The 18360-nt window shown below is 43.4% G+C and overlaps 1 protein-coding gene across 26 annotated transcripts in view; it reads left to right on the forward strand.

Annotated features, from left to right (window-relative positions):
• The window catches only part of DLG2 (discs large MAGUK scaffold protein 2), a 1068724-nt gene that overhangs the window by 1037430 nt on the left and 12934 nt on the right, over positions 1-18360 (forward strand). For all 26 annotated transcript variants that reach the window (XM_080375907.1, XM_080375911.1, XM_080375888.1 and 23 more), the window contains one exon: positions 1-18360. This exon is cut by the window's right edge and continues 12934 nt beyond it. In XM_080375907.1, the coding sequence (XP_080232033.1) occupies positions 1-107 (107 nt within the window). In that variant the 3' untranslated portion in view covers positions 108-18360.

Genomic DNA, 18360 nt, shown 5'->3' on the forward strand with positions numbered 1-18360 from the left:
CTATTGTCCAAGGAGATAGCTTAGAAGATATATATAATCAATGCAAACTTGTAATTGAAGAACAATCTGGGCCTTTCATCTGGATTCCTTCAAAGGAAAAATTATAAATTAGCCACTGCACCTCTGATTACGATGGGAGAATATTTAGAAGAAAACTATAATATACTATTTGGAGGCTTTCCTGTTTTTGTTGCATTTATGTTCTTTGCAGTCAATGTGAATTTTGATGAATGTACAACACAAAGTGTTTGAAGCCATGAAGGACACTGATGGGTCAAAGGGTAGGAACAAAAAGATTTCTACCTTATAAAGCAAATTTGTTGTGTGCTCAGAGCACCAGTTGTAGGTATAAACTTTTCACATGGAGACCCTCTGTCAAGGGGAGCTAGCCACCTCCTGTGCCCATGTGGACATTCTGATCGATTTCAATGGCTGAGCTCAGTGTGTTGATTGCTTTAAAGAGAAGTTCCCAGCTCTTGAACCTCATATAGGGCTTGATCCTGCAAGGCGCTCAGCACTTGACCCCAGTTCCTACACATGAGTAGCCCGCTGACTTGGAGCCCCTTGTGATCCTTCCCTATGTCATTCAGTCCCATCACTTCCAGCAGGACTATTCATGTGCTCAAAGCTAAGCACAGGCTTAAGCGTTTTGCTAGATCAGGGCCACACGCACCTTGCAAAATCAAGCTCAGAGTACCTGGTCCACTTCCTACTGAAGTCACTGGTGGGATGCTCTTTGACTTGACTGGGAGGTGGGTCCTATTCCAAGCTTGTCATTGCACATTTGTAGTTGGTACTCCTCGACTTTGGTAACTATGCACATCTTTTGATTTCTGAAACCCAGTCAAGCATTTCTTTTCTCCCCTTTGGAAACACTATTGCATCAGGAACTAACAATATAGTTTATTTTAGTGGAGTTTGGGGGTGGGAGAGGATGGAAGCATTTCACATCACACACACGTGCACACAAACACATTCCCATGCGGACACACACATGTATGAGGATTCACAGCACCTATGTTGACAAGGAGGGATACAACTGGGAAAAGCTTTAAAATTTTTGATTGTCTATTTTATCATTTATATTGATAGAAGGCACTTAAAGATGGAATAATTTATAAAAATAAAAATATATTGATGTATAGAAACTAATTTCTATAGGTAAAAATGTTTTTGTGAGATATTTTGTAAAGATTAATTAATTGAAAGATTAAATATTTACACCCTTGTGCGACTGTAAAATGTAAAGAGGACCATAAGTTGCATTATCCCTTTTCAGTAACAGATTCTCTATTATTAATGATGAGCAAGATAATTCCTTAAATTGTAGCTGTCATCTTGTTTTTCTCTCAATTTAATCCTCTCCCTTGCCTCTATTTAATCACGATGAACTCCTGTGGAAAGATCTCTTGAACTGACCGCCCCGTAGGACCTTTTCTGAACAGAAAAGGATAATGCATCTTTAAATTGAAATGGACAATTTTTCAGAAGTAAAATGTCAGTGCTTGAATACAGTTAATAATTTCTCTCTTGGAGGGAGTCACACTTCACCCCCAAATGGTTAATGATTCTTCCTGTTTCTTTAAAGGAAATACCAAAAGCGTCTGATCTTTCCTCTCTTTGCAAGCAGGCAGGTCACCAACTAACTTGTATCTTCATTCATTTCACAGTCAACAAGGGTCCGAAAAGCAAAAACTGAGGCAATGGACATTTGTGAGGGATTTGGGGAAAGTCTGTGGAATTGCAGTTTGGGGTGCAGGGGAGGGGAGAGGGAGCTATTTTTTTCTCGTTTCACATTGCCCTTCCTTTGTATACTGATGCCATTCCTCACCGACACACACGGGGACTGCTGCGGGAGGTGTTACGATGGTAAACTGAATGGCTTTTGCTGCTGCTGGACCAAGTCTTCTACAAAACCCACTCTCCTGCCTGCTGCGCCGCAGGAGTCTGATGCTTACGAGCTGGTGGCTAGAGTAACCCTAATGCTTAAGGACATTTTAAGGGCAAATGCTTAAATAGACTCCTCAGTTACTTGTCTATTTGAAGCTTACATTTCTACACCCTGTCAAGCTGACAGGTATATCCAGCCAACCTCCGCAGACAGCGTGACTAGCTGGATGTTTGCAATATAGCCACCAGCAGTGACAGGGTTAAAACTACGGGCATTTTAGTGGCCCTGAGGTGGCCCCTCACGTACTGCCCTATTATGGTAACTTTGAGAAGTTCACACTTCTTTAACTACTATTTTTCTTGCCTGGCCAGCGCAGAGTTGTAAAGGAGGGTTTCAGTGAAGTCTTCAAAAGCGCTTTGTAACCAGAAGGGCTAGAAACTTTTTTTTTTTTTTTTTTTTTTTTTTTTTTTACAAAATATAAACAAATGAAAGCTTCGATTTTGGATAATTCTGCAGAAATCCACAGAGTGACCCCAGATCTTTGGAAGCTATGGATTTTCCATGCTGGCAAAGTACTATTGCCCCAGGTTGGGAAATAACCCACCAGACCTGAAAAACCAAGTATCCTAAAGCAGGAACTTCATTTTAATTTTCAGCTCTGTTTTTAAGCAATCAATCACATCTGCTTCTTTGTTTCTTAGTTCAGCATGCAGCCTTTTACGGTACTATCCTACTAGTAACTGTTTTGCTTTGTCATGTGCTGTGCTTTACGGTGAACAGTAACACTATGGCTGAGTACAATCAATTTTTCCATCAGTCCTTGGTTACTGTAGTAACATTATTTATTTTTCCCTGTCTGTTGTTTGTGCTTCCAGTTTAGAGTTGCCATTGCACTTCTTCTTTTTTTTTTTTTTTTTTTTTTTTAATAAAATGTATATTTAAAAACAAATCACAAAGAGAAACAGTGCGAGGTCTTATTTCCCTTAGGACTTGTACTCCCATTTGTTTTGTGCGTTGACATTTTGTGTTTCATGTTTCAGCATCCTCAGAGCTGCCACTCATTTTTGCATTGCAGCTGTTCAGATCATACTGGGTGGTAGTGGGAGGAGGAAGAGAAACATAAGATTCATGCAAAATTATATCTGGTGGAAAAAAAAAAAAGCCCAACCTCACAACCAAACAGCAATTGGCACCTGAAACCATATTGGTGCTAACACAGCTTAGCGTAATCAGATTCCTTTTCTGTCTGTGTAAAAGACTCGCAAATATCTAAACATGAGGCAAATGCAAATGCTGGACCCTTTAGGAAAAGTGCCAGATCACACCCCTGGTGCTATTTCTCATGTTCTGGCACAGTGTGTAGCACCGTAGGGTCTAAGCAGAACCAAAATTATCGCAGCTTTTTGTCCACCCATGAATGATCATGACGACATCTCGCCAGCTTTGTGCAGATGTGCAATGTTACAGCCTATTTATTTCTCCTTGCCACAAAACATCTTCCGTGCACTGACTCATCGAGAGCCTGCTAACAGGGCTCAGTGAAACGGCACTCTTCACTGGTCTTACGGTCTGACCACCCGCCAGTGAAAGAGCCTCTTTCTTGTTTAATTCCCCCTTCCTACAGAGGTACCCTGTCCATGCTAGCGCTTTGTAATTTCTTTGGTAGTAAAGGCTGTTCCTAGATAAATATTCTGTGATGTAATTGTGTTTGTAGCTAGCATGGTTTGATGCTCCGGTGTGGATAGGGTCCTAGGAACCACTCTGTGAAAGTCAAGGACAAGAAATCTCTCCGTTGCACTGAAATTTCAAATCCTCATCCTGGAGAGCAGTGTGGAACCTGAGCTAATAACCACTACGAGCCAGCGACAGTGTCCTAGTTACACAACGTCCACCTACTTATTTACATTAGTTTTCTGTGGAGAAATTTTTGGTGTTACACCTTCACTGTTACTTGCTTATCAGCACTCAGTCTAATCGTAATTTTGTTTTGGTTTTCACATATTTTGGTTTTCAAATTGTATCCCTGACCAGAGGATTCAGTGAGTGGCAACACATGAGGATATTTGTAGGGAAAATAGTGTTAATGACAAAAGTCTCGATCTTCTTTTTAAGCTGCAGTTTTAAAGCCATAATATCTGCCATGTTAGCAGAAGGTGGTCTCTTATCCTTCACAGCTTTTAATCTCAACATTTTTTCTCTTGAACATTTTGTCTGCCATGTTATGCATGCAGTTCACTGTTCAACTGCATTCATGTGCTCAAGCCCATGCCTTGGTGGAATAAATGTGTTTTCCCATCCCATTAAAACTCAGATATCTTGTTAATTAGTTCAGAAGTAAGAACGAGGTCATCATTATGTTAAAAAAAGGGTTCCCATTTTAGGGCACAAATCAGCATCAAAGCTAACAGCAAATAACATCTAAAATCTATTCAGCGTATAGCTAGCCTAGGTCCTCAGCTGGTGTAAATCACGGCTACTCCATTGATTTCAGTGGAGTCCATCCCATTTACACCACCTGAAGTCACACATCAGTCCTCCCCATTACACCGGTTTTTTAGCGTTACTGTAAAACACCAAGGACACGCAGATAAACAGCAGCTCAGCATCTCCATCATTATTTACCGCTTCTATTACTGTAGCACCCAGAGGGACAAGTCATGGACCAAGATCCATTTGAGGTAGGTGCTGTGAAACTGCTGAACAAAAAGACACCCCATGGGCCAAATACTGCGGCCAGATTTTCAGAAGGCTTCAGCCCCACTGACATCTCACCAAAAGCAATAGGAACCACTACCCTGTTGGCCCCTTTGAGGCTCTTACCTTTAAGGCGAGGAGTGTGAGACACAATCCGTCACCCCTCATGTCAGCCGCTTACGCCGTCTGGCCCTGACCTACAGCGCAGGCAACTTGCCCTGGTGTCAAACAGCATTTCTGGGGATGGGCGGTTGCCAGCATCCTAAGCAAGATCTCGGGGGGGGGGGTGGGGGGGGTGGGGGGGGGAAGGCAAAAAAAAAAAGAAAAAAAAAAAAAAGAGGGGAAAAAAAAAAAAAAAGGCAACACTGTTGGCTCTTAGTGGGATAGCAACCTTTTAATTTCTGGATTTGTGTTCCTAAATTTGAATTGGCCAGCCCGAATTTCCGAATGCAGCGGCCTGTACTCAGCAGGCTGCTCCATCCGGCACGCTGGCCGGCGCGCGTCTCTTGAGCAGGATGTTTCTCAGTCCAGCTGTAGTGTGGGGTACTCAGAATCTGAACTGGAGTTTACAAAATACCCTGTCCAGCTTACACTCCTGTTATGTGTAAATACTCTGCGCATCCATTCCATTTGTGTAAAGAATAAAGCACACACAATTATAAAAATTAAGATGTATATTTCATACTAGCTGTGTCCTTGCTTATTTATTCCGGTCCAAGCTCTCAGTTGTGGTTCAGTTGTAAATGCTTGATAGAGTGTTTATAAATATGTCATGAATTTTATTATAAAATATTAATATTAAAGCATTTTTACACTTTATAGCAAATGGCTTCTTCACAAGGCATAATTTGTCTTTTTTCCTTAAAGCAGAATAGTAAAAGAGAATTAATATGCTCTTAATATGTCTTGAGACACTATCACATCTATCACACAAGACAGACACAAGTCTGGAAGTGGGATGGTGTTTTCAAAAGTGACTGAGGTTGCAGAGGCTTTTTTCTTTCTTGCAAATTTTTTTCTTTTTAACTTCACATTGACATAGAAGTTGCCACCAAGATTCACTCCCATAAAGTACTGCCACTTTCTCCTTACCACAGTTCTGCTGCTGGGTATCATCAGCGTATTGGTGAATAATTATCAGATAATTTATTTTTTTTTTAATTTAAGAATTGATCCATGTTTCTGACATCACAGCATAGCTGTTGGGATAAGGACTGTAATAATTACATGCTTGTGAGCCACTTAGTGAAGCATAAACTCAGTTGTGCAATAGGGTCCCAACAGCCCAAGAACCTTGGGGTTTGGCCATCCCAGGAACATCTTTGCAGATGGCTTGTGAGCTCCAGGGAGGCCATGTGATTGTCAAGTCTCCAGCAGAGGCAGAAACATGATAAGGACGCTGCTTTCAACACAGAGACGGTGCTAGATGCCGTCTGCAGAGGACCACAGAACCTCCATATGGCTCTGGGAGCCACAGCTGACACAACAGGGAGAAAAGCTCTATCCACAGAGTTTTACGTGCATAACCACAAGGATGGTTAATCATCTGAACATGTGTTGTGATGCTTTAGACTTCTCCAATAGATTCAGAAGAGCTGAGACAATCCAAACAACAATTTACATTGATATGCAGATGAGCACAACTGGGCTGGGGGGGCGGGGGGGGGGGGGGGAATTAACAAGTTATTTTTGAGATATCAGCCTGTTTATTGAGTGATTGTTCACAGCAGTACATTACTGCTCCAACAATCCTAGCAACAACACAAAGTTGCTTTCCTGAGCAATGCCGTACAAAGCAGTCTGTAGGTGGGCTCTTGATCGCAGAGCAGCATCCCTTACAGAGTACTTTCTCCTTCCTATCCCTAGGCAAACCTGAGCTAATTCTGCAGACCATATTCTGCAAACACAAGAGAAACTGGGGAAATTATCTTTATAAAATGCCTGGGAAGCAAGAAATACTTAAAATTGCAGGAACCTAGGCATGCTGTGACTATCAATTCAGGCAGCGGTGGCAAACCTTGCCAGCCTGTTGCCTTGCCCAGGCATGGAGTATGTCCTGAATGGTCACCTTCTCTCGTTTGTCCCACTGCCTTTCAACGTTCCCTCACACAGCCAGCCAAATATCTGCACTCAGTTGTCCGATCACCCCCTTATGACTTGAAAGACACCGCGTCCCAGTTTGAAAAAATTATTTGGGACCAGAGTTGCAAGGTAGGTGGGCAGTACTTCTATGTACAGATGCTACCAAGTGCCTAATCCATCTTGGGAAAGTCATTTCACATTGATTCTCAAAGGAATTTAGGTGCCTAGCTGGCATCAGCAAGTTACTGATTTCATTATAATCAGCATTTACAGCTGGCACATAGCAAATCAGTGACACCTGGGTCCCTATGTCACCGGAAAATGGTGATCCAGTTCCTAAATCTCTGGGCACAGATCAGATCCTTTTCCCCATCAGTAATCCGTACAGCAATCTTTATCATAAAAAAATCTTGGACCGTGCAGGAATAGTTACCGTAATAGCCCTAACAGGCCATGACTGACCAACAGCACCATTACAAAACCCATTGCTGCAAGGAAGGTGACACCGTGGCTGCAGAGCAGGAGCTGCTTGGGCTGGTTGGCTGGACATGTCACTGGTAAAACAGCCACAGCTGAACCAGTCTATAGATCAATTTGCAACATTGGAAAAAAGCACAGCTTCTGTGCTCAGTGGAGGAGGGCTGCTCTGGATGGCACCCACTGCTGCAGTCTCTTGCTGATGGAGATGGTTCCCCCCTGACACACCAGGGAGCTAATGATGCCAAATATCCCAGGGAAGCAGAGCATGGTGCCCAGAAGAGATAACTAATTTTAGTTAGCGAGGAAATTTAAATGCTTGCTGCAGAAGCTCATTAACTACTGTCAACTGTTCATTAGCCCTGGATCTAAGCAGAAGCAGGTGGCGGCAACCAGGGAAAACGAATTAGGTCTAATATATTATTAGTGTAATAGTAATAGGGCTGTTATAACATCAATAGAAAAGCAATGCACAGCTGGCCCCTACGCTACACCAACTGATTAACTAATGTCTCAGGCTAAACAACTAGCCTGAATTTGAGGGCTTGCTCGGGTATGTATGGATAAAGAGTTTTCACCTAAGCCTCTTATGCCTTCCCTTCCACACAGTGACTCCCTGACACTGCCAGAGACATTGCCTTGCAGTACAGTCTAGAAATGTAATAAGGCATCAGCTATAAATCACAATTTGCAGATGCCCTTGAGCTGCAAAACTCTGGGATGGGCTTTAAACAGGTAAGAAAAGTACAAAGATGTTGGGAACCTGGGGTTAAATCCAGCTCTAACAACAACTCACATGGAGTCCCAATCTGCAGCAGAAACTCACCAGTGACACCAGCAAATCCTGCTGACTTCTGCCTGACCTACCTACCCCAGCAGGCTGGTCTGAAAAAAATTCATGCCAGACTCCAAGGTAACATTTCTTTAAGGTCTTCTTGCCACCTTCTCCCTTTTTCCCAAGAAAGAGTGTTGCCACTGTGCCATCTGCAGTACCAGCTGGTACTTCATTACCTTCAAAGTCAAAGCATGGGGCTGAACTGTCACAATCACCATGTGTAAGTACTAAGAGTGTCAAACCTATGTCAAACACAAATTTCTTTTTTAAAAGAGTTTTGAATGCTGTTGGCTTGATGACTCAGAACAAATCTAAAGGGTGTGAGGGCAGATGTTGGTCTTACGCTCCTGTCAGTGGCTGTTGGCAGCAGGGGTTTTGGACAGGCTTTGCGGGACGCAGGAGTCACCAAAGCACCCTTTCTCCTCCTCCGGAGGTGTATTTATTGGCCGTATTCTGCCCATCTGGATGTGAGTTGCTGGGAGTCAGTTGCTGCGTAATGGCAATATACCTTCAGTAAAATATTAGCCAAATATTTTCTAAGCTTTTAACTCCCCATCTGTATATAATCTCCTTTAATAGAGCTGGAATTTGCTGTAGGTAAGTATGCTTATCAGTTTACAATATCATTTCCGAGGCAGCATATCCAGAGCTTCTTTTTCCAATAGACACCACATCATCCTGTTTTAGAGATACCAAATGAGAAGGAAAATAATACTCTGAGGCTGTGTCTGCTGAACAGGGAAAAGCCCTGCAGATCCCCAGCTCGAAGGCACTGGGCAGAAGGAGCATTTCCAACTAAACGAGCTTAGGCGTTTGCCTGAGCTTACCCCATGGTGGAACTGGAGTTGGGGAGCGGGTGCAGTGTACGGAGGTAAGTGGACAGTGCCTTATTCAGCTGGATGGATTTGGGGTGGGAAGGGGGTGAAAATCTCATCAACTATAGCAGGTACATAAGTGAGGCTATAGGCTCCAGAGCTGATGGAGCGGTGTGGGAGGCGGAAGGTCGCACATTATTCAGTGCCTGCTTCACTCCATTAACCAGCATAGTTACAGACAGAGGCTAATGAGTCTCTGAGCATATTAGAAAGGGCAAATACCAATTTCAATGCATTAAAGAAGCTAAAGTAAAACACCAGGGACTAGGCAAGTGGTAATTCATGGTCCTATGGAAGAAGCCAGTTGTTAATGGAGCCTTTGCTCATGGAGACAAATCCTCAGTGACCACAAATTTCTGCCCTAAATATAGCAACTGCCTTCCCGTAAAACAGCAACCGAGGCACCACGGTGTGTGCCCGAGCGTGACCCACACCACCAAGGCACGATCTCACTGCTCACAAATGCTTTCTGAAGGGCCCATGTCCCAACCCATCACCTTAAGCCAGCTCCACCAGCTCTGCAGAACAGCTGCAGGCTCACTCTTCCTCACATGCATACATACACACACGCACGTGACACAGCCTCCAGGGACACAAATCACCAACCTGAGCAGCCTGAGTGTCTCAGCATCTGAGGAGCCTCCACGGCACACATTCAGCTGCAAACGCTGAGGGCAGCAGCGCCGTGTATCCCCCCGGGACTGCAAGCACCGCATTCCCATCTACAAATCTCCAGTGCGGAGCCTAGAAACTCTGAAACATTCGGATGCCCACACTCCCCTGGGTAACCTGTTATAGTCAGGTCTTCAAGGTCCCTTTCCCCTGGGTAACCTGTTATAGTCAGCTCTTCAAGGTCCCTTACGTAGGTACCCAGGCAGTATGTGCCCATCACAACCCAGCCCAGGGCAAGGAACGCATACAACAGATTTTCTTTCTATATAGCTGTCTTGAGATTCAATGTGATGAAGCTAGCATCCCGCTGGATCGCTCAGCCTGGCTGGAAAGCTTTTGGGAGGAAAGGGGAGCATACACACACAGGTATCTCATAGAGGGTTTGCCACCTTGGCTGGAGCAGAGTCATTGGAGTGCAGGAGGTACAGGTTGTTTAGGAATTCATTCTTTTGATAGCAGCTAGAGTTGCCTTCCCAAGCCTCCCATAGAAACATAGCCAAAGAGTTATATTTGCCCTCGGTGGTGCTTGCTGCATATTTGGTGTAGGATTAGGGAATTCGTCTCCGTATGATATGTGCCCGCGGTGCGAGGAAGTCGTAATGCTGCCTCGCACCATCCCACTGCCTCACAATGTCTGCTGTGCTAGGACCGTGTAGGCGAGAAATAATTTAAACCATAGCACCTTTATTGCTATTTTTTAGCCGGAGGTGCAAGAAGTGGGAACAACAACAACAAAAAATAAAAATAAAAAACCACCACCACAACAGGAGAGTGATGTTTCATTGCAAAGGCCATAATAAATGCCTTTGTTTGAGCAGGGGTAGAAAAGGTATAAAGAGAGAACATGGAGGTGAGTCAAATAGAAAAAGCCAGTGGCAGAGGAAGGGCTTGTCAGTGTGCACAGAGGGAGGAAGCCGGCTGTGAAGCCAGCAATTACAGAGCCTGAGGGTATTGTCCAAAGTGATATCAAGAGCTAGAACTGCTCACAGGAAGCATTAGTCTCTCAGGACAGTATTTCCTTTTGCTTCAAGAAAAACAAAGCCAAGGATTGATAACTGTAGAATAAAAAAATAAATAAATTTGCATTGGATACTCTTCTTCTCAAGCCTCTTTCAGAGTGGAAGAAATATTCCTCTATATTTTGCTTACACCTCAGGGTGGAGCTAGCTAATTAACCAGGAAGGGCAGGCGTGGCAAGCAGAAATCCCCTCCAGGTAGGGACAAGAGAGGCTACAAAGCCACCCTTATGAATCTGCTGCACCCAGGCTCCCTCTGAATAGCAGCTGGGATGCTCATGCCTGGCTCGAGGGCTTCTCCATGCAACGGGTCTGCTAGTCTCTTCGGCTTGACTTGCTCTCAGATGCTACTAAGCGTACAGTTCACAGCACTTGCTGTGATGTGTGCCATCCTCACAAGCAGTGACCCGACCACGGTGACAGCGCCATTTGCCATCAGGAATGGAGGGATGATAGGGAATAGGTGCACAGCATCGAGTCCCATAGACGTTCTGAATCCAGACACCAGGCAATGTTATGGAAACTGGAGGAAGGGAAAAGAGAAAAAGGGCCATCTGCCTGATTTTGCCCTATCTTAGCACTCTTGAGCTGGAAGGCTGCAAGGCCTTTGAAAATAACTCAGCCTCTATTTCACGTGAGTAAATGCAAAGGCACTACATTAACACATTAAATTACAGTTATGCTGGAATTTGGCCAAGACAATGTGCCAAGCACGTCTGCTCTTTCTGTGTCAACAGACCTGCCATCTTCACTAACACATATTTGATGCTATTTCCATAGGTTTACAGGTTACAACAGCATTGCTGGTCACAGTTATATTAAACAACTTGCTGCCCTAAAGATGTCTGGATCGCTGGGGGTGACAGCAAAAGGGAAAAAGCAGTACAAAAAGTTGAAGGGATGGTGAGGCCATGAAAAGCTGACTTGACAGCAGCATGGAGGATGCAATGAGATTTACACAACATCCACACCTTCCCAGTCTCTTACAGTATTGTACCTTTTTGGGCTACTGACCCTGCTGGTCCTGGGACATGTCAGAACTAAATTACACAGCCAGAATCAAATGGGAGGCGGAGGATGCAAATGATGATGATGGTGATGATGGTAATAACAACAACAGTAACAACAGCAACAAAAGTAAAGATATTCTGTACAGTTGGCAATTTCCAAGTTTTGGCTGCATGCCAAAAAGAGATGGAAAGTTGAATGTACTTGAACTTTTCATGAAGAAATAATGGCTCCAAAATGTCAGTTCAAAAATGTCACGTATTTTGACATTCAGGATTCAGAATAGATCATTTCAGACTGACAGATCACAGTAAACCCATATTAGTCGCTGGTTCTTTTTATTATAAAAAACACCTTAAAAATATGACTTTGGGTCCAGCTAAGACTGGCTTAGATAAAGCCAGCATCTAATGGGGAGGGAGGGGGGGGAAGTTTTTTCTAGACAGTGTGACCAGCTTCGCCCAGACCTTTGAGAAGTCTCCACAGTGGAATATGAAGTTTATTATGTGATATGGACATGCACTTGACAGAGAGAGAGATTTGTGAGCCATTAGTAAGCGATCATATCGTACACTTAACATAGATCAATTCCCATCCAACAGTGAAAGTAGGAGATCAATGATAAATGTCTTATAGAGCAGGGACTAGAGACTTTGACCACCCAAATGGTAATGTGTATTTGAAAAGTGATCTGGAACTAAGCATATCTGAGAAATGCCGAGCATCCCAAAAGCTTTCTCCTTCCCACCTATTGAAGCTTTTTTCCTACTCATTAATGCCTATGAAGGAGTCACTGTAATTGTATATTTTCAAAGAATCTGTGTTTAGCGACAACAAAGATAGCAACCTGTACGTGAATTATTTATCTCTACCACTTCAATCATTTACAACGGCCACTAGCACTAAGCATTAATCACAGACACCTAAATCAAGGGATATATATTTTTTGTACAGAGACAAAGCAAGTGCCCCTGGCCCAGACTCTGTCCTGTCCCCTGGCACAACCCCAGGTAGCCACCGCAGAGCAGTGGTGGCTCTGTGAAGGACTCTGGCCCAACAGCTTCTCATCTCAAGATTGTTTTCTTTGATCTGAATTCTTTGTTGGGGAAGGGAACTCAGCTCACACTCCCATACCCATCACTGCCTCTGAATATAGCATTAAGCAGTCCTTCTTACATATGAAAGATGCTCCTCCCTACTGAGCAAAGATTACCCATGGGATACCCCCTCTCTGACTTAAAATCCCAGAATTTAAAGACTATATTACAAAATAGTTCACATTTGTATAACATCTCTAACACATGTAGATCTGCCTTCCCACACCGAATCCAGGAATGTTTTCCTGGCTACTTTCTCTTACACTTGTATTACAGTCACAATAAATTAAAAAAAAAAAATAATTGACAAGCCCCCCTAAAAATCTGATTTCAAATTTGACATCTGAGGTCATCAAGGGACAATACCATAGATTTTGACTCTAGCATTTTCCAGACATAAAGACTGGTACAAGAATGTAAAAGACAACATTACAGCAATACTGTCAGCCAAGCCCTGTAGACTATGAGTGTATGAGAAATGCTGATGGAATTTCAGAAGCTTGAAAGAAGTCCCAAAAAATGTCAGGAAGATGTGTTGAAAAAGAAGAAATTTAAGATGACAGGCATAAAAATCTAGCAAAATAAAGATCTATTGAAACACAAAGTGCCATTTTTCATCAGAGATGAAGCGAAGCTTAGTCTACAAGTGTTTTTCTTACAACAGTACACTTTTACTGTTTCTCACTTGGTTCTCAAGTGTAATAGTAAGTTTATGTTGTTTTCTTCAAAAAATTGCCCAGCAAGCTGCTTTTTCAGCTTGGGAATGCAGTAAAAAGCTGCTGTTTACCTATCACACATTCTTAAGCTGCTCAGTTTTTCAACTAATAATAAAAAGTGTCGATCATATTTTTAGCTGAGGAAACATGGTCCTGACTGCATTCAGGTTATCTCTTTTGTCAGTTACTGCTTCCCATCAGGGACACATTAGTGCCACAGCTCTGGGCAGATTTCAAGTTCATTTAAGTTCACCAGTGAAACTTAAAACTAAAAGTGGTTAGAATTCTAGTTGCAGGCTACAAACTTGTGAAATCGATTTTTTAAAAAAAAAAAAAACTCATTATTTTAAAAGCAATACTTTTCTCCTTATTAGTAAAAAAATGCAAACACTCCAGTCAGATACGTGATGTCTAAGCCCAGCAGGCAGAAGGGCAGGACCTTGCCAGCCCTCCCTGATGGACGGATCTTGGCTGGGGGGATTCAAGGTAATGTTGATGCTTCTCTCTTCCTTGCTCTTTAAAACATAAAAAAAAATCACAAAACACAGGTCAGGTGATATTGTCACCAGAAAACAAAGAGAGGGAAGTTATGTGCTGAGAAGGTACTGCCTGAAGGTCTCCCAGGGACTTATTTGCTCTAGACACTGGCAGTGCTCCAGAAGAACTGATAAACCCAGTGCACAGGAGTCTTCTGAAACAGCAGGAGCACCCACTAGCAGCAACAAGAGGTTGCATGCTTCACACCTCATCCAGGAGCATGATGGCTGCTATACACAGTAATATACACACCCCTGATAAACCAGAGTATTCCTAGAGGGATTTTCCAGATACCTACCAAGCAGCCACGTGTGCCAGTTTGACCCTGCACTTTTGAGTATGCGGCTGGGCTTGGTCTCCCAGACACTGCTGCAAGCACATAACCAAGAGTGAGAGTGTCTGCTGACTACACGGGTGAGTAGGCTGTGTGAGTTAATGACCTGCTGCTACTAATAACAGCTTAATTCTGTTAACTCCAAACGAGGTTATTCCTAAGAAATTCCGGTTCTGATCTGTGTCTCCCCAAAACTCATACTTAACAGCAAGGACCACCAAACTCCTGGGGTGTCCTTCCATTTCCACATCTTTCAGTAAGTGCCAGCTTGAGCAGTTGCCTCTCTCAGCCCCTCCATTTCTGCATGGCTATTCTGGACATGAATGAACTCTCTGGAATGGTTCACCCCATGGGAAGAAGCTGAGGCAGACTTTATATGCTCTCCAGACACCTACAAGTGATGGGGAGATCTGTCTCTAGATTTAGATTACCCCAGTGAACTTCAGCATCCAACATTTACGACTCATACCCTTCCCTGTGGCCCAGCCACACACCCAAAACAAATTTTCTCAGAAACAAGACATCTGCCCAGGACTTTGTGGACCTCACCAAAAACCTCTAACCCACAGTTGCACTCAAAAAAGTACAAGGACTTGAAAAATACCACTAGATTCCCAGCTGTGCTTGAAACCCAGGGAAAATCAGATCATCTACAGATGACTAACAAAAGATCCTCTTTGGGGCTGAGCTGGGAATTGAGTCCCATCTGCTGTGCCTATTCTTGTAGTTTGGCAAGAAAAGACACCCCTCCTTATGAAATTAAATGATGAAGTGGAACTGATCTCTAGTAAATATTCTTTTCCCTCCACATCCTTCAGGAGATTAGAGGCACCCATTAGCCCTGTGTTTTCCTGTCTGGGCAAGATTTCAGAGCCAAATGGAAGCTCTGTAAGCCACATCTTGAAAGTCACAGGCCACAGGATTATGGAAGAGGAAGCATATAGTCAGAAGGAGGAAAAGACATTATATGTAAATAGGCAGCAATCATAAGTCAATGTACAGAAAGAATCTTCTTGATTTGTGTTGGCACAAATCTTCAATATTCCTTGTAACTTGGCAAATGTCATTGAATGACATTATATTTGCAGAGGCTGCTTGCTTTGTGAAGTCTCTAAAAACCTAATCTCTCCATAGGAAGAAAATTAGTTAAAAAATAAAGAATAGGTGACAATATACAGCAATAACTTGATCCGGAAAAACAATGTCATGCAGCTTTTATACTGATAAAAGTGCTCTGGTAACTTTAGATCCTCACATTGGTGCAAGCCAGCAGACTTTTCTTGTCTTTTGCTTTCCTAGTACCAGTGGGATTCTTCATCTGACAGGGTATCTCTTACTGTCACAAGTTCAAGACAACGTGTTCCGTAGTTTCATTGCCCAGTGACCTCAACAGCCTGCAGCATCTCAAGGACTCGTTGTCTTTGCAGTCCAACTGCTGTTTCAACCCATCTTTTCAGAGAGGATGTAATTATGTCCTGCAGGAAATACAGCAGGTAACACTTTGGTAAAGATGATTCAAAATGCAAGATATAGGCATTCAGGAAAATAAACGGCGTTGCAGAAGGGCTTTATGGGTCTTTATAAGTACCACTGCTTTGGAAAGGTCTTCACTTCATAAAGGCATGCGCATACAAATTTTCTCAGCCACGACAATTGCTGTTTCTTAATTCACACAGGGCCTGAGCATTAAAACCCATGGGCATCTTGTCATTGACCTCTCTGGAGGCAGACTTGATCTGCAGATAGACCATCCAGTGAACACACTACAGTTAATTATTAAATCAACAGAGGTGCTTAAAGTCAAGGAGGAGACGAGCACTGGTCTGGCCTGCCCAGCCCTGGCTGTGCATTTATCTGTCACCACTGTTTCACCACAAAAATCATGGCACTAATGAGCAGCCTGAGGATGGAAGAGATCCAGTGATGGTGACCCTACCCCATAATTGCGGCCAAGAATGTGTCAGATAAGACTTTATCAGTCTACCACTGAGCAGCAACTAATGATGCTTCCACCATGGAGCTCTCTTGCTATTGAAAGAGCCTGCTGCCTGACTCACCTGCCTCCTCTCTGTGCTGCTGAAGTTTTAGAGGACAGCTAAACCTTCAGTCTTCTTAGGCAGATGATGGACTGAAACTTGGAAAACCTTGATTCCATTCTGGCTTCTTTCCATGTCTCAGGTTGCCCATCTGGAGCATGCAAATGCTAAAACTACCCCTCCTGTAACAGGAAACTCATGCTTGAGAGATGATGATAAATTGATATGTGGTATAGACAAAAGCAAAGCCAAAACGATATCAGGGCTTATTCAGAAGGAAGCCTGAGCTTAAAATTCTCAGTTATGTTAGCTAATGCTGAGTAAGGAGAGACAGTGACTTCTCACCTTCCCTTGCTCTGTGTCTAAGACCACACCTCCGAGTACTGTGCCCTTGAATGGATCTAAACCTAAGCTGGGTTTGGTCTCAGTGCTATCCAGGTTTTTTCTCCAGTGCACAGCAGAGGGTTCCGGGCTGTCAAAAGCTTAATTTCTATCCCTCCATGGAGCCATTAACTTACAAAACTAACTCAACAGAAGCATAGTCTGAGTCTTCAAACACTGAGCACGTTCTACTTGGTATTTATAGGCCAAGCCAACTCAATCACAACAGATTTGAAATATAATTAACTCTCACCAGATGTAACATTTCTTGCTTTCTTCTCAGCACCATCCAAAAAGATGCGAAAATTCTGCCCTTGAAATATTCTGCCCTTGAAATATCAACATATCTGAGCAAAAGCATATGCAAGCCAATCTAGTCAATGGTAAACTCTTCTGACTAGTAGAAGCAGAAGAGATCATCTCAGCAAATATGCGGAGTGGCTTTAGAAAGTAAAAATCTGATCTGAACAGCCAAAAAGTCGTTGCAATTGGAGATGAATTATTAAACAGATGAACACTCATAACAGCGAACTTGCAGAGACACAGACACTGAGTAAACACACCGTCTGTGTACTTTGGGATGCAGAGCAGAACAAAAGAAATGAGATCTTGGGGGAATTTCTCTGGAGCTGAATCAGCTGGATATTTCCTGCTGCTTTCTCTTAAAAATATATTTTTCCCCAAGGAAAATACACAAAGAGGAAAAATAGAAAAAATGGTGGGAGGGTGTAATATAGCCTGCCACTTAAGAGCTGCTGATACTTTTCTTAATCTGTGAATGTCCTTATGGAAGACTTCCTGAGAGCCATGCACATTTAGATTGACAGATGATGTGGGTCACTTACTCTGCGAATGAGTTGGATGCCCAGAGACACACCAGCTCATGCCAGTTGTGTGCTTTGGCTCTCGTGTTCATTTTCAATTGCTGCATTGCATTGAAGGAAGCCAAGAGTACATTATGTATGCAAGCCCAATGGCTTCCAGCCTTGGGAAAGTGATGGATGTTGCCGTTCCTGCTGGCTGGTGAGCAGGGTGAGCAATGCGGAGGTCTCTGCATCCTCCCAGAAGCTTCCTCAGGCCATCCTCGAGGGTCAATGACTGGGTGGCCAAGGCCCTTTTCACACTCAGTTCTCAAAGCATGTTGGAGACAGCCCATAAGGCCACATATTTACGCAGGATTGGAAACAAACGTGCTGGAGAAGCATGTCCAGCACACGTGGTGTGCTACAGGCTGTGGTGGTGGAGTGATGGGGCACAGGACAAGGAAACAGGGTAAGGAAGAGGGAAAGACTCCCTCCAAAAAAGTCACCTTCCTGTCATTGGGAATCAATTCCATTTCCATTGTCCAAAGCACTGCAGAGATCGCAGTGAGCAGTGGAGCAGGAGTTTCTTGGTCATACTTGGGCTCCAGTTCGCTGGCCTAGAGTGGGAAGTGCCCACAAACTGCCACCATCTGAGAATGGGGTGGAACCCTTAAGCATCACAGGCACCTTGAACCCAGACACAGGGATGACAAGGCATGAGGATAGCTCCTTGCTATCCCAGAAGCCATTTACATGAAGGACTGGGTTAAGATTTTTTTATGCCACAATATCCTACGATGGCAGTGACAGCCTCAGTGCTGATATGTTAATATTGTGGAGCACCTATATGATATAATTTGCTTTCTCACATACTGACGTGAAGCTTGCAGGACTATTGCTCAGGGA

The sequence above is a fragment of the Falco punctatus genome (genome assembly GCF_963210335.1).
Source record: "Falco punctatus genome assembly, chromosome: 2".
NCBI lineage: Eukaryota > Metazoa > Chordata > Aves > Falconiformes > Falconidae > Falco > Falco punctatus.